Source organism: Grammomys surdaster, unplaced genomic scaffold, assembly GCF_004785775.1.
Source record: "Grammomys surdaster isolate TR1022 unplaced genomic scaffold, NIH_TR_1.0 126187, whole genome shotgun sequence".
Lineage (NCBI taxonomy): Eukaryota > Metazoa > Chordata > Mammalia > Rodentia > Muridae > Grammomys > Grammomys surdaster.
Window position 1 is genome coordinate 2742703 of NW_021620993.1, and position 16367 is coordinate 2759069.

Sequence of the window (16367 nt, forward strand, 5' to 3'; positions counted from 1 at the left end):
TTGGTTGTTTGGTTGTTTGGTTGGTTGTTTGTTTGTTTGGTTGGTTGGTTGGGTTCGGGTTTGGGTTTTTTCTTTGTTTAATTCTTTTGTTTTTGTTGACAATTTGGTAGAGGAAAAAGACACCAAAGTGCCTGGTGTAGGATTTCCTGCTCCATGATGGGAGTTCCTTAACAAGCTGAGGTTAAGCATGAGAAATAAAAAAGCAATCCATTTGTATGGTACTGGGATTGCCAGGCTCCTGGTGGCCACCTGGCTAGGAAATCCAAAGGAAACAGCAGCCATATAACCCTGACCTTCGGTAAGAAAGACAAGGAGAAAGCAGGCTACAACTCTTCATGGAACATGACCTTGGCTAGGGACCTCAAACATCCCAGAGCATGTAGTCCCTGCCTAGCCGGGGTAGGAAGCAACTGGGAGGGTCTCAGGCTGGGTGGACTCCATGTGGAACTGAGCTAACACACAGGCCCAGGCTTCTGCACAGCACATGCGTGGGGGTCGGGCTCTACACTGTGCTAAGCAGGGGACCCTGACTGAGAACTTTCCCATGACCAGCTATAGATCAAGCAAAGTGAAGAGGACCCAGTAGGACATAGATCTTTCAGCCTTAGGGGCACCCTCTACTTTAAAGCTGCAGGCCCCCAGTCCTCAGCTCACCAAGCCCCAGCCCAGGCCTCCCCGCTTAGCCCCTACAGGCTGCAGCAATAACAGACTAGTCTCGACTCGTCAGATTCTCTGTCCTGCACAAAATCACATGCCACTGGCTTAGAGGACCGGGGTACAGAGGTGCTTGAAGACTTCATAGGATGAGCTATGGGCTTCATCCTCCTAGTGGGTCTGGAAGAAGAAGCAAGAAAAATTCCACCTGCTTTCCTGTCTACAGACTCTGTAGCTCTACTCCCCTGGAAACAACACAGGCGATCAGTGGCAGGAGCTCTGAGACTGTGCCTCCTAGTAGGGACTCTGGCAGCAATGCCTAAGATAATGACAAGGAATTCTGGGTCCTGATAGGGACTTGAGAAGCTTGCACACCTGTCTGTGTGAGTTGCATTCTCAGGCCTGAGTCACTTCCTGGGGGTAGAAGGGGGTGGACACTGGCCCCGACTGAGCTATGCGGAAGCTCCTGGGAAGACCACTCCATGAGGGGCTCAGCTCCTTGCTCCTGCCAGCCGCTGCTAGGATGTCAGAGGGCCTGTGGGATGATGCAGGTCCACCCATCCCGCTGTGGTCACAGAAGCTCTTCCACGAGGCATGGCCTGGGATCTGTCAGTTGTGTTCCTCGGAGTCACAAGGACACTGTTTGTCTGCAGCAGGGAAATGACTGAGCTGGGAGTGCCCAGACAGGTTGACTGCAGAGTTAAGGCCACTGTCACATAAGGTGTTGAGTGAAAAAGCCAGGCAGACAAGGAGGCTGCCCTCTCCTTCACAGTATGTAGGGACACAAGGTACAAGGACCACACTCCAGCACAGCCTGCAGGGATTCTACACAGGTGGTTGCAGGGACAGAGTGGTGGACTTCTCATTGACCCTCTGGGATGCCCCAGGATGACTGTCTACAGAAGTCAGTTGAATCGTGCCCCCCTGCATCTCCTATCAGAGAAAGCAGGCATGCTTTCCATTTTCCTGTTACCCACACTCCTGCCACTCAATGACTCAGATGCCTGTTGTCAAAGATAGGTTCCTTGGGATTTAATTAAGCCACTGGGTATCGGTATGTTGCAAAGGCTGGGTTTGTGGGTCACAGGTGTTGGGGGACTCAGACTTCAGCAGAGAATCAACACTTCTGAGCCATCCTGGTGTGTTTGCTTCAAGCTGGAGCCTTCACTGGAATGACCTCCTTTCTGGAGAGCCCCTCTTCTGTCCAGAGCACTGCCCTCATTTCTCTGTCTTTGGATCTGGCTTCCCTACAATGTCAGGTCCCTGCTCCATGCTCAATGGGCCTGATCTGAACTCCAATCATTCCGCTTGCTTCCAGAAAATCATGGTGCCACTCACTTGGTCCTATAACTAACTACACAGCAAGAGGCTTCATCTGGCTTGCTGCCGCCATGTCCCATCTCAACTCACCACAAGCTCCTCCACCCTGACTCACCGTCCTATCCTTTATTCACACTGTCAATCTGATGGCTAACATTCTCTCCATCCTGAGTTTAAGAGCGTATAGCCACATAGGCAGGTACCTTTTGGAGCTGCCCCATCCTAGACTGACATCCCAAAGTTACTTCTTGGGGAATTTCCTCTGGAAGTTGACTTCTAGCACCTAGTTCCCAGTGAACTTAGGGTATACCATCCCTTATCCTATCCCCTGTGCTCTGGGAGGCTCCAACATCCAAGAAGATGACTGCACTCTCTACCAAGGATCCTGGGCAGTGAAAGCTCTATCTATGGTAGTTTTCTCTATGGTAAAGGATAGCCCTGGCCTCAGACCTCAGAACTCAAGAGCCTCTGAGTACTGCACTACCAGCCTGAGCAACTTTTTTGCCCCTACAAATTACAACAGATAGCTTGGGTCTGTTTTCTCAGTCCCCACTTCTCCCTGGTCTGAGGCACAGCCATGCTCTAGGACTTAGGCAGTGTCACACCTATACAAGTGTCGGAGCCTTCAGCTTTCCTCAGAAATCTACAATCCACAGGGTCCCCACATTGGCGACTCCAACTCTCTCTTGCTGGCCACCAGCTGCAAGTCCAGCTGTGCATGGAGTCAGAGGTTTCATTGTTGCTCTGTCAGACAGACTCTAGAAGAACATACTCAGTCCATGGAGATGTATGTACACCGGGCAGAGGGGCTGTCTGAGTCCATCTAGGCACAGGCAGTGCCTTCAGGGAGGCACACAGCACGGGGACAGGGCTGTGCCTATCCCCCAAGGCAGCAGCTACCAATGTCCTGGGTTTCTACTAATTGCACTTAAATTTCTGCCATCCAGATCCACCTTTGCCCTTGGCTCTTGAAGCTGTCACAGTGGGGATACTGGGGAGGCTCGTCATTATCCTGCAGAGGTCCACAGCAGAGGCTGGCCAGGTCCCCAGGCCTCCCCTTTAAGTGACTGTCGAATGTGCATAAGTTCTGTGTTCAAGCTCCAGACTTTGAAAAGCTTTGTTGCACTGTTGGATTTTGGTTTCAGTGAGGATGGGGCACCATGGGGACTCAGGTGATTCCAAAAGCTCTTTGTCTAGCCTGTAAGATCAAGAGATGAAGTGAAACAAAAAATCAAAGGTTAGGAAGAGTGGAGGTGGGTCCTGGTCTATCTTCTAGTCCACAGCATCCTGATCTTTCTTGATAGTCGCCCAGAGAACCTCCTCCATAACCCAGAAAAAGAAAGGAGCAGGATTTGGATAGCCCTAACCCCAGGGCTCCGTCAATGGAGCATGGTATGAGCTGTCTCCCAGACCCCAGAGTACCCCTTTATTCTCTCTATGTACAATGACTAAACATCATGTGCCTGGATATGTCCCAGGCAACGGGGGAATAAAAGGTACCTAACTTAAGCCTTTGTGAGCTAGTGTCAGAGGGAGGGACATTGCTAAGGACATTGGGTGGTACATCTAGGGATCTAGTAGGTGTCAGGGGCACCCTGGAGTTCAAGGATTCTCAACCTAGGTTAGATTCAGGGTCAAGACTCCAAAATTCAGAGGTCCTGGCAGATACTAGCGCTAGTATGGGCACTCAGCACCAAGAGGGTATGGAAAGGCAGGAACTCAGGCTGAAAGCTAGGTGCTTGGAAACAAGGGACCAACAGCTAAGGTAGGACCAGATCCTGGGATGCCTTCATTCTTTGAGTCTCTGAATATTGTCAAGCATCATAACTGGGCATGCAGGTTGAGATCCAGAGGCGAGGAGGTAGGGACTGCTGGCCCTGGACACTGTGCAGTCACATTAGGGATCTGGCCTCATGAATCACTTGCTTAGCAACCTGCTGCTCCTTGACCCTGGAAGGTCACTTGCTTTGGACCTGACAGGAGATGTGCACAAAGCAGGAACTACACCAGGCTGGAAATGACTTTGGAAATAGAACATAAACTCTGTGGATGAAATGCCACGGGGCCTCTCTTTCTCAGTAATCCTCACCATGTGCCTCTTTGGCAGGGCCCCAAGGACCCAGGACCACACAGCCCCTGAGGAGATGAAATGGAAGAATCCAAAACAAGGTTGCTTTCAAGGCTCCTCATCTCCCAAGGAGCAGCACAGTGGGAGGGGAGTCAACCTCCTCTTTCAATCGGCTTCACATCAGACCAATAGAAAGGAAAGGATACACACCCGAGTTCTCGGCGCATGGGAGTCGTCAAGGCCACAGAATGAATGCTAGTGAGAAAAACAAAAAAAGGAACAAAAACTATAACATAAGACCAAAAGAAAACAGGAATAGAAAAGAAGAGAAAAGAAAAGAAAAAAAGAAAAGAAAAACAAAAGAAAAAAAAGATGTGAGATGTGGTATGGAATTCAGTGACAGCATCTTACAAGAACTATGACACTAGGGGGCAGCAGAGAGGAGCTGCCACCAGGAGGTGCTGACTGCTCCCTCCAGCCTCATGTGCTCAGTGGGTTATACCTACAGGTGTCCCACCAATCTAGGCTAACAGGTGAAATCTATGCCACGTGCAGAGACTTTGGGGGATAAAAGTAAGGCTGCACAAGGAAACACCAGGGAAGGGCCTGCCCAAAGTCACAATCTCCTGCACCAGCATATGTTATAGTGGCCAGCAACATGGGAGGGAGCCAGGCCATCCTGCAGACAAGTGATCCTTCCCAACACTGCCCCTTGCAAGATATTTGTTAATATTTAAAACATCCTGTGCCTTTTACCAGTCAATATTAGGAAAACACTGCTGACAAAAATAACCTTACTAAACCAGAAAAGACAGATTAGTTAGTTTAAAAAAAAACAACTATTTTTTTTCTTAGTCTACTTGTGACTTGTCCTGTTTAAACAGAATCAGTGGTCATTAGAGGAAACGTAATTGACCACCACATGGGAATTTAAAAAATAATCCCCACCAAACAAAGTTATAGTTTCCTATGTTGTTTGTAGAGAAAAGCGAAAATCCAAATAACATCACCACTTTCTTCTATCCAATCTCTAGGATCAAGAGCTGTAAGGGTTCACTGTAATCCTAGAATACTTTATGTTCTACATGGGGAAACTAAAGGCTCAGGAGGAGGAGGGCTTAGTGAGACCACCCAGTGGATTGTGAATAAGACTGTCCATGAACAGAGAGAAAGATCACAAGCCACAGCTGATGGCATCAGAGTTTCCCATGATCACATGCAGGGAGTGACTGGGAGGACCTACAGGTGACAGTTAGGCTTGGTGGCACCCTTAGTCACATAGTCAAGCAGTAATCCACCAGTCAGATCAGCCTCTCCTGAGTGTGTTTGACCTGGGCATACCCTCCTGGGAAGATGGAGACAGGGCCATTCACAGATTAGCTCTGAGAAACTATGAGAGACTGGGAAAACAGTCCAAGTGATCCAGGTGCTCCCCCATGGAGGCATAGCCGGTATACCCAGCCAGCCTGATTTCTGACATTATTATCTGTGTATGTGTACATGTGTTGTGTGTGTGTTGGCTCACACATGCGTGTAGGGCAAAGAACAAGCTCACACTTCATTCCTTAGGTGGCACTGTCCTCTTCGGATTTTTGAGACAGGATATCTCACTGGCCTGGAACTCACCAGTCATGCCACACTATCTGACCAGTGAGTCCCCAAACTGCCTGTTTCCACCTCCGCACTGGATTTCTAACTGTCCCCCACCACACTCAGCTGTCCTTGGTGTGAGTGGTGGGAATCCCCCAAGCACAGGGAATGTGTGCAGAGCAAGCACTTTCCTGACTCAGGCCTCTTCCAACAACACCCCAGCCCCAACACACACTTTTAACATTTTAATGGGTGACAATCCCCTGTGGCCATGTTTGCACAGTTGTCACATTTAGCTATGACCCTCGAGGTGCCTATGAATGGAAAGACAGGCAGAGTTCATTCCCCCCACCACCACCCACTAATGGGCAATTATTATTCTCAAAGCAATAAGAAGCCCTCCACTTACAGCCCCCAGGGTCTTGGGCTATCCTGAGCCCAGACATGGAGCTAAAGCATTCTCAGTTGGATCAACCTGACATTCCCCTTAAGACTTTCCAATAGCCCTAGAGGGCTAAGGAGCGCTGGGCACCTTCCAGATGGGACTCTAGGATCTAGCACAGCCACTCAAAGGGTTCCCCAGAAGGGAACTGATGGGAAAACCCAGGTAGCTACTGCCTGGACACGGACCTCTGGTGCCCCCTGCCGACACAGCCAGCGATGCACCCAGAAACTCCATACAGAAAGAAACTTGTGACTGCCCTGTCTGAATTTGGCTTCTCAGGGAGAATACATCTGCCCCACAAGGAGTCTCAAGGAGCATTCTTTCTCTTTCTCTCTCCCCATCCCCTATATTTAGTATCTGACAACTGCTAGAAAGGCTGCCCCACTGATGAAGAGCCCCGAACTCTGCTCTCCAGTGACTTCCAGCAACTTGTCCCTGTTGTCCCTGGAGAGTCGAGTTTCTGACCCACAAGCTGACCTGGCATGTTTCAGCCCAGAAGTGGCCTTTATCTTTCTTTCTGGGCTTTCCCATATCCTCCTTTAGGATTCAGATACAGTCTTCTCAGGAACAGTAGCCTCACCCTGCAAAGCAGGCTTGGTCAGAAGGCCTGTGCCTCTCCCCATGGGTGACCTTACAACCCCACAGATGTAAGGCCGACCTTACCGCCTTGCTCCTTGACATAAGCTATGCGACTATGACTTCTCCCTGGAATTGTCTAAGACCACCCTACTCCCTTCCTTGGAGTAAGAGGTGAGTGAAATTGATACACAGTCAGCAGGTGTTGTCACAGGAAGTGGTGATGATCACAGTAAAGCCACCTTGCCTGTGTGGTCCTCAACTAGCCTTGCAGTCTGCCTAGGGCAGCAGCACAAGGTGGCCATCAGCATCCACAGAACCCTGGCTGTCTCTTCTGGGATGAGCGCAAATGTTTGTTTCTGGGATCCTCTTTTTCTGGATATTGGCCTGCCATTTTTCACTACTATGGATGTTTTTCAATATCTTAACCAAAGTTTTTTTTTTTAAAGTCTTACTTTGCAGCCCAGGCTGGCCTTGAACTTGTAATCCTCTTGACTCTGTATCCTAAGTATTGGGGTTACAAGTGTGCACCACAACCATGCCCAGCCTTGAGAGGATTAATTTTTACATTTTTCAGTTCTTTGCAAAAGGGCTTGTCTAAAACAACTCGCTCTACTATTTCTCAAAGTTAAACTGGGTCCAGAAGTAGTAGTCGTAGTCGTAGTAGTAGTAGTAGTCGTTGTTGTTGTTTTTAGAGACTTTATTGTTTAGTTACGTGGTATATGTGTGTATGTGCACTTGAGTGCAGTGCCCATAGAAGGCAGAAGAGGGTATCAGACACCCACGGACCTGTGGTTACAGGTGTTTGTGAGCTGCCCAAGCCACTGAGCCATCTCTCCAGGATGATAGGCACAGCTTTTGGTGCATCTACTGTTGTGCCGTGTGTGAGGCCCATGGTAGTGAACGAGAACTGTTGGGGGCATCTGTGTGTTCCTCTGCTGTCGTGTGTATTGTTTTCTCCCAGGAATTCTGCTTAGTCTGTGATGCTGTGTTTGTCTTCTGGCTTCACCAAGCATACATTAGACATGTCCACTGTCATCACATCTGGCCAGATAGTAAGTGCCAGACCTGACTGACACCATAGCGTGGTTTTGCTTACTTCAGTCCTAGCATGTGTTATCTGCCCTGTTGTAAGTCAATTGCCTCTGTGTCTCTCATCCCACACGTGCCTGTAATCCCTGCACTGATGGGATGGCAGGTAGAAGGATTTCTGGGTCTTGTTGGAGGCAGCCTAGTAGAAAAATCTCAAGCTCCAGGTTCAGCAAGAGACCCTCCCTCCCTCCAAGGAATAGTTGGAGAGTATTGAAGACCCTCTTCTGGCATCTGTGTGTGCACACAGGTACTCCCATCAAACATTTACACCTTACACACATGCCCACACACATACTTACTTACACCTCACACACATACATACAAATATACACCTCACTAACACATACATATATACTTCTCTAAAACACATACATGCATATATTCACAGACAGAGGTGGAAAAGAAGCAAAAAAGAACTTTAATGCAAAAATAACTACAAATACAAACTGCTTCATTATCACTATGTCCCTTTGTCCCAGTGAAAAGACCTAAGACTCTCAGGGACTGCTATTCATTCATTCATTCATTCATTCATTCATTCATTCATCATTCATTCTTATAGTGATCATTCCAGGTACTGTACTGGGTGTATTCTTGAAGGGGGGCTACAATATGAACAAACAAAAAACAGAAATAGAATCTACATTATTGAAAGGGTTTGTTTAATAGGACTGATGTTTTAAATACACATGTCTCAGTGAAGATAGGTAGCATTCTGCTAATATGTATAAACACACATAATATTAATTTCAAGGGAGGTTGGTTTCCTGAGATGGAAGCTTTGAACTCATAATCCCCCTACTTCAGCCTCCTAAGTTATGTGACCGAAGGCATGCCCCAGCACATCCAGCTTGTAAGCTAATAGTTTGAGATCAGGGCCTTCTGTTTATGTTAAGCAAGTGGACTACCATATGACTATTCCCCCAGCCTCTTGCTATTTTTATTTTTACCTGCATGTAAGACATAATCTACTCATTCAATCATTCACTTATTTATTTTGTGTTGACGGTGTATATGTGCCTGTGTGTGCATGTTTGTGTATGTAGGTACACGTGTGTCGGTGTGTTTGTGTGTAGGAGTACACATGGGGAACTAGAGAACCACCCTGGGCTCCGTTCTCACCCATTGTCTACCTTGATTTTTAAGACAGGCTCTCTCACTGACCCGGGTCTTGATGACTGGGCTATGTCTTTTTAATGTGGCTCACCTTTTCAGCCTTTTCTGAAGCTATTTGAACCAACCCTCACCCAGACACCAAAATGGACCCCTGACCCTGTGGCCCCAGCATCCGTCTGTGGAGGCGTTGGATTCCTTAGATAGATTGGGGAACAAAAAGCCTGGGCTTTAAAGCTGAAATCGGAGCTACCTGCCCATAAATCAGACCTAAGGTCTCAGCACTCCGGGGAAACCTACCTTTTCCTCTAGCTCCTTCAGCTGGCGCCTCTGCAGCTCCAGCTTGCCCTCCATCTCCCGGATTTTCTGAAACACATTGAGTCATGTGTCATAAAAAGACTCCCAGGCCCCAAATCTGACCTGTCTTTTATGGTGGTCCAACATAGAATCCCTGAAGGATGGACACAGAGGGCAGGCAATCCCCCAAAGGGCCCCCTCTTCTGACTTGTTCACAAGCAGGTGACCAATGTAGACACTGTAAGTTGGTCATGACCAGTGTAGACAGTACACTCATAAGATGAGGCCTGAGCTGGGGCACCTAGGCTCCCAGCAGGACAAGAAGATAAACTGGAGTAGCCTCAATCACTCATGAGTCCAACATCCAGGCAGCTGGGGCCTGGAGGCTGCAGAGAAGAAGGACAGAGTCAGGTAATGCTGGGGCAGCCATGCTGTGTGTCAGTTCACTCGCCTCACGGGGATGTTATGAGGTAGGTGGAGGCACTGACGAGTACGACACATGCTTCCTAACAAAGCTCTGTGTAGCTCATCTCCTCTGCATCTCCTCTCTCAGCTATCATCAAAGTTCTGGAACCTTCTTTTCTCTGCTCAGCATCCTGTGACCTTCACAGATGCTTAGGTCCTCCAAGAAGTAACCAGTCAGGCTCTTAAACTGATTCTCAAATTCTTGGCCATCCCAAACTCAACAACAAAGAGTTGCTGGGGCAGTGTGGTCCCTGTGTATCGGGCTGCCATATAGGGAGCATTGGAGGAAGGTAGGAGAAACACCTTTGTTTTGTGTATGTTTCAGCCAATGGAAAGAACAAGTTTGTCATCTACAACACCCAAGTGCCTGCGTCTTCCCAGCCACCAAAGAGGAAATGAAAACTCTGTGACAGGCTGTCATAAGAAAAGATGCTATGCCAGCAGAACTTCTCCTACCAGTCCCTATCCACCCAACACCTGGGGTGCCTGATGTCCATCAAGGGCCAGCAGGTCATCAGGAACCCAGGATATACTGAAGGTACAAGATGGGGAAATGAGACTGTAAGGGCCACTGCTAGTACCTGCTGGGCCTGCTGTAGCAGCTCCATTCGCTCCCGCAGGATCTGGCTGTCGAACTCCCGGCTTTGACGCAGGAGCTGTCTGCGCACCTTCTCTACAGCTGCCTGGAGGTCCTCACGCTGGCTGGCGCTCAGTGACTCACTGGCCCTCCGCCCTGGCTCCTGCTGCAGTGCATTGTACAAGGTGGCTTCCAGGTCCTGGATTTTCTGCATGGCCCAAACCACAGACAGTTGAGGTTACAGAAAGGCAGACAGTCGTCACTGTCAGGATGCTGCTAGAGGTCACGCTAGGGAGGGACTGTCAGCATGCAGGGTCCAGCAGAGCATGTGGAGGTCCCTCTGGCCAAAGCACATGTGAGTGTTCTGATCTGGACAGAGGCAAACATCCTTGGTCTGTGTAAGAGACAAGGGCAAGAAGAAAGAATCACATCTCCCCAAGACATGTCCATTCAACTGGAATTTATCTTACCTTTGGCTACTAACTTACTCTCACCCAGTATTCTATTTCTCAGCTATATAGTTTATTTATTGGCTATGTGGAGAATGCAGCTTTAACTGGGAGCAAATAGGGAGAATGTCCTACCCACCACCCCATCCCTGATCCTGCAGATAGTAAGGGGGCCTTTGTGGGCAATGCTGTGGACAGTGGAGCTGGCTACAGGAGTCCAATCATTCAGGGTTCAAGTTCTTAGCAAAGTTACATCAGACTCCCTGCTAAATGCTCAGCAGTACCTTACCACAGTACCCAGAGGCAAAGGAGAAAAGTGTCTCTCTCCTGCTGCCACAAAGCCCCTCACCCCAGGCTAAGAAACATTGCAACCACGTGATGGAAACTACTCTAATATGAGACAGAGCAACCCGGGGAAGGCTTTGCAAGTCCCACACCTGAAACATTGTTTTGACTTCCCAGACAGATCCTATCCTTTTTGTGCTACCATGGATTTAGCCACAGACATTACCACCTTCTCCCTAGGGTCACCTTGGCCATGGGAAAACAGAAGACAGAGAAGTGGGATTCCATGTGGCCTCTGCCTGGTTTCCAAGTGACACAGGAGCTTATGTGTAGGAAGGTCAATGCTCACCATCAAACATTCTGGCTCACCCTTCTCCATTCAGCAACCAAGCTTCTGGGAGACCCTCAGCTACCACTCCTCAGTCCACACTATGACAAAGGAAGACAAGCATGCATCCTGCACCTTCCTTTAACCAACCTGGATGCAAGAGGTGAGAAGTCCACAGACCAAGCTCTAAGTGAATCTAGTACCTCCCGAGGACGGTCTAGAATCTCCCAAGACGGATATCCCTCTAGGTGCATGTCGTGCACTTGAGAGTTGGTATGCTTTTCAGGGATAACTGTAACTTCTACAGAGACCAGGATCATTAAGGTAAGGACATTCTCTAAGAGCCAACATGCCCAAGGTCCTGAACCTGTTTGCACGCAGTCCTATGAATAGGAATCACCTTTTCCAAATAGCTGTTTTGTGAGAGGCCCCAGGAAACCACAGCACTTTGCAATGGCTGGTCTCCACCTCTCTCAGCACTTCAACTGTCCTTTACCAGTGTGGTGATAGTGGAGGGTGATACTGAACGTCTGATCCTCTGTGCTTGGAGTGCAGACAGGTGCCACCATGCCCAGGAATTGAACTGCCTTTAATGCATGCTAGGCAAGCACTCTACCGGCAAAGATACATCACCATCCTCTTCAGAATTTTAAGGATAAATAAAACATTTACGAAGCAAGGAGTATATACAAAAGCCTTTTCTCATTCAGCTCAAACAACTGCTAGTTTAGTATGGGTCAAAAAACAAAAACATCAAGATCATCAACGTTGTAAAAAACCACAGTTCATCTTCTATAACCAGGCAAGGCCTCAAGTGGAGGGATTGGTACACCAACCCAGACACAAAAACTTTGCCCTACAGTTTGTCCTGCTTGCAGAGTGTGGTGGGACAGGAACCTAGCAGAATTATCATCAAAGAAACTAGAGAGGCTTCATCCAGCAACTGATGGGCCCAGATGCAGAGTCCCACAGCCAAACATCAGGCAGAGCTCAGGGAGTCCTGAGGCGGATGGGAGGAAGGATTGAAGGAACCACAGGGGTTAGCAACACTCACGAGAACATGGTCCACAGAATCAACTGACTGGGACCCTTAGGGGCTCACAGAGATCTGGGAGCCTGAACAGGTCAGCACTAGGTCCTCTGCATATGGCTGAGTAGCTTAATGTTCTAGTAGGAATCCTAACAGTGGGAGCAGGGGATGTCTTCTGTTGCCTATTTGTAGGACACTTTTCCTCCATCTGGGTTGCCTTGTCCAGCCTTGATGTGATGGTAACATTGTAGCTTGTTATGCCATATTAGGTTGATGTTCCTGGGAGGTCTGTTATTTTCTGAGGGGAGGCAGAAAGTGTGTGGATCTTGGGGAGAAGGGAGGTAAGGGGGAGAGTCTGGGGCAGGGGAGGCAAATTGTGGTCTGAATGTATATATGAAAAAAATAATATAAATAAAAAAGTTTAAAAAAAAACCACAGCTCCTTTGGAACACCCAACCACTTGCTGGCCATTCTAGTCATGTGTGCACAAGGAACCTGGTGTGCTCCCTGCAGGAAGCAGCAGCCTCTAAGGCTGAGAGAAGAAAGCCAAAGTGTCAAACCCACTTCTGATCCTACCAGGTAGGCCTGGTCAAGGGCTTCTTTCCTGTAGTCCAGCTCCTGCTCCAGGTAGCCTTTCTGCCTGCTGAACTGGTCCTAGAAAAGATAGGCCACCATTAGGATTGACCAAACAAGTCAAAAGCAGGGATACTCTGAATCTACCCACTAGAGACTCAGTGCTGGAGGGAAAGGGAGGCCTTGATTGCTGACTGCCCTGTGTGAACTCCCAGAAGAGCCCTCACTGCCCTGGGCTGCCCAGGCTGTCCACAAGCACTCCGATCAGGACTATGACTACTCTGGATCCCCCCTTCTCTTGAGTATCTGGTAACAAGGAAGGGACCTCATATGCAGCCTGCTTCTAAGTCCATATCCCCAGAGTCCCCAGTCCCTGTTCTGTGGCCTGGAGCCTCTGAAGATTGTCTGAGTAGTTCCCAGGTGCAGCCCATCCCCTGCCCAGGCTGTGCCCCCCACCTCTTAAGAATCTCACTGTTAAACACTCCCTGAAGCTTTCTGGTTCCCTCTACACAGGCCTCATCTGAGCAGACTACATTGCCTATTCTATACCCATGAGGTCTTAGAACCAGAACTCATGTTGCAGTTCTGTATTTTATAGATGAGGAGAAAGAAGGCCAAAGAGGACCAGTGCCTTGTCCATGGTGCCACTGATGACAGGGGTAACTAGAAACCCAAGTTTCTAAGGCCTCGTCAGGGCTCTCCTGACACTGCACGCTGCTTTGACTCCACATGACAGCCCCCTTCTTCAATGAGTTCTCAGTTGAACTTAGAATACAAACTGATCTTGGATGGTTTCAGAGCCAGGTCTTCTGGAATAGCTTCTCTTGCCTCTCTGAGCTGAGGACAACTGTCCCCTCCACCCCTAAATAGGGCACCTCAAGGGCATAACAACCCTCATTAGCACAATTCAGCTGTGTTTGCATTAAAGCACCCAGTGCCCAACTAAAGAAGACCAACTCCAGGTTCACAAACTATTGTGCAAAAACTCCAGCTGTATGTGTGTCTGCAGAGCTCCTCAGGCAAAGGCCCATTTGTCACACTGCATCCCTAATGTCCTCAAGATGCACTCATATAACCCAAGGGTCCAAGATGGGGCACAGGGTCAGAAATAAGTGTTCAATTGAAAACTGGTTGATTGGGAATGGAAAAGAAAGGAGATGGCTCAAAGGAACCTTGGGGGCTGAAGGACTAAGATGATGCTCACCCCCACCCACCCACCCACCCAAAATCAAATCCCGCCTCTGCCCCAGGTGCTGAAATCTTTACCTTCTCCTTCTCCAGGTCCATCATCTTCTGTGTGAGGGCTGCCTCTGTCCCCTCTATCTGCTTCAGCCACTAGAAAACAGCAGGACAGGAGGACACAGGCAAATGAGCATGGCCACCAGGGGTTGGAAGGACTGAGCTTCTCGGCATGTATATGTATTTGCACAAGATGAGGAACGATGCACACTCACACAGCTACGAGTGTACATGACTATGGCTGTGTGTGCACCATCAGGCTTGTGTTTAAAGGGGTTCCTGGCAGCGTGTCTCTAGTTCATGAGTGGACAAGAGCCTGTGTGTCATCCATGTGACCCCTCTCGTGCCTATCCCAGAGGAAGGCAGCAGCTCTACCAGCTTACAGGTGAAGAGATAATGGCTGCATTAAGTCCTGTGTCCAAAGTCACACAGCTGTGGACTGGGAATCGAATACCCAGCCTGTAGGACTGGGAAGCCACTCCCATGATACTTCCAAGGTGTGCTACGAGAGCAAAATGCAGAAAGGAGATGGACACATGCATGTGGGGTGGGGATACAGGGCATGGAAGTGGGCAAGAGCCAGGAGGACCCTCAGACATGCCAGTGACCACATAAGCTGCACACCTCACGGCTACAGTACATCCCTTCTTATGTCTGGCCAGATGTTGGGAGTGTGTCCCTATCACTAGGTGAACTTAGGGGATGGGTGTGGGTGTCAAAGGTACCCAGGAGTATTCAGGCTTGACACTGATTTGACACTGAGTATGAATCATTGACTTTGACCTTTTAGCTGTGAAGTCCTATAGTCTGGCCTGGTGACCCCGGAGCCTCTTTCCAGACTATGAGGCTTTCCATAGTTTCCCTGGAGACATTGGTGTATTCCTCCTCTGGCTACATCTCTGAGGTTCCACTTAACACCATGAACTCTTGCTTCCCTCGAGCCTCTGCCCTTCACTCTGTCTCAGCCCTTAAGCATCTCGTCCAGTCCAGACATTCTTTGCTGTGTTTTATGCCCTCTTCCTGTTTTTCAGACCTATCACACTTTATCCCCATGGTCACCACCCATATCAGAGCCCAACCCAGCACCTAGTTCATGCTTGACCCTATCAGGACCCCCAAACCTGCCCTGGCTGCACATCCTTAAGGAGATTTTCTGACCCTGTCCAGATCTCACCACACATCCTCTACTTCTAACAACAGGGACAAGCACAGCACTGTCCCCCTGAGGATCACTGTGGTCACTCAATTGGGCTCTTCTGTCACCACAAAACCCGAGCCTGGCCAGACGTGGTGGCACACACTTTTAGTCCCAGCACTCAGAAGGCCAGCACAGACAGATCTCTGTGAGTTCTAGGCCAGCCAGGGCTGCACAGTGAGGAATCAGCTGATTCCATGCCCCTTCTCGCCACCATCCCTCCTCAAAAAAAAAAAAGAAAAGAAAAGAAAAGAAAGCCACCTGCATCTTAGTTGTCTGAAGATGCACTTGACTCCTCAGACAGAATGAGCCATCTTTCACCTCAGGGCCTTTGTACACGCTCCTCAGACATCAGTAGCTCTAACCTCAGCATCAGCTCCAGGCCTTTGCTAAGCTAACATCTACCCAGATAACCAATCTCTCGCTAGCTGTACCTTCTCCCCTAAGAAGCCCATACAGCTTCCTGAGGCCATAGGTCCATCTTTTCCTGGTGCTCACATGAGGACACTATTACTCATTTAGACTTCCTCCAGCCACTCATGGAGGGAGCACATCTGTTGCTGCTTTTCTTTCAGGGCAGAGTGAGTGACAAAGAACTCGCTGAGGAGTGGAGGAGGCCTGGCGTGGATATAGGTGGATTCCACAGGGGTTGGAAAGGTATGAAAGGCATGATCAGAGATTCCTCCCACAACATCAAGCTCAGCTTGGCTCTGAGCAGCCCCAGGGAGAAGCAGCAGACATGTGCAGAGCTAACCCCTCCTCACACAGCTTGTGTAATAGCTCCTTGTGAAAAGGATGAATGTTTCTGATCGGGAGTTTAGAATACTGTGCTTTGTCATAGTCCTTTAAGATTTTGTTTATTTTTATGCTCATTGGTGTTTTGCCTACAAGCATGTATGAAAGTATCAGTCAGATCTTGGAGTTATAAAAAACTGTAAGATACCATGTGAGTGCTGGGATTTGAACCTGAGTCCTCTGAAAGAACCGTCAGTGCTCTTAACTGTTAAACCATCTCTCCAGCCCTGAGCACTGTGCTTTTCATACTTTGATGTTAATTTGAAATGAATTTTC

General features: G+C 48.8%; 1 protein-coding gene across 8 annotated transcripts in view; it reads right to left on the reverse strand.

The window, feature by feature from the left end:
* Nucleotides 1–2863: 2863 nt before the first annotated feature.
* The window catches only part of Jakmip1 (janus kinase and microtubule interacting protein 1), a 96526-nt gene continuing 83022 nt past the window's right edge, over nt 2864–16367 (reverse strand). For 6 of the 8 annotated variants that reach the window (XM_028758180.1, XM_028758178.1, XM_028758179.1 and 3 more), the window contains 6 exons: nt 14129–14197; nt 12854–12943; nt 10202–10405; nt 9159–9224; nt 4253–4297; nt 2864–3172 (listed from right to left, as the gene is read on the reverse strand). In XM_028758180.1, coding sequence (XP_028614013.1) covers nt 3143–3172; nt 4253–4297; nt 9159–9224; nt 10202–10405; nt 12854–12943; nt 14129–14197 — 504 coding nt within the window. In that variant the 3' untranslated portion in view covers nt 2864–3142. The remainder of the gene's footprint in view (nt 3173–4252; nt 4298–9158; nt 9225–10201; nt 10406–12853; nt 12944–14128; nt 14198–16367) is intronic. The other 2 variants (XM_028758181.1, XM_028758182.1) reach the window with 2 other exon arrangements.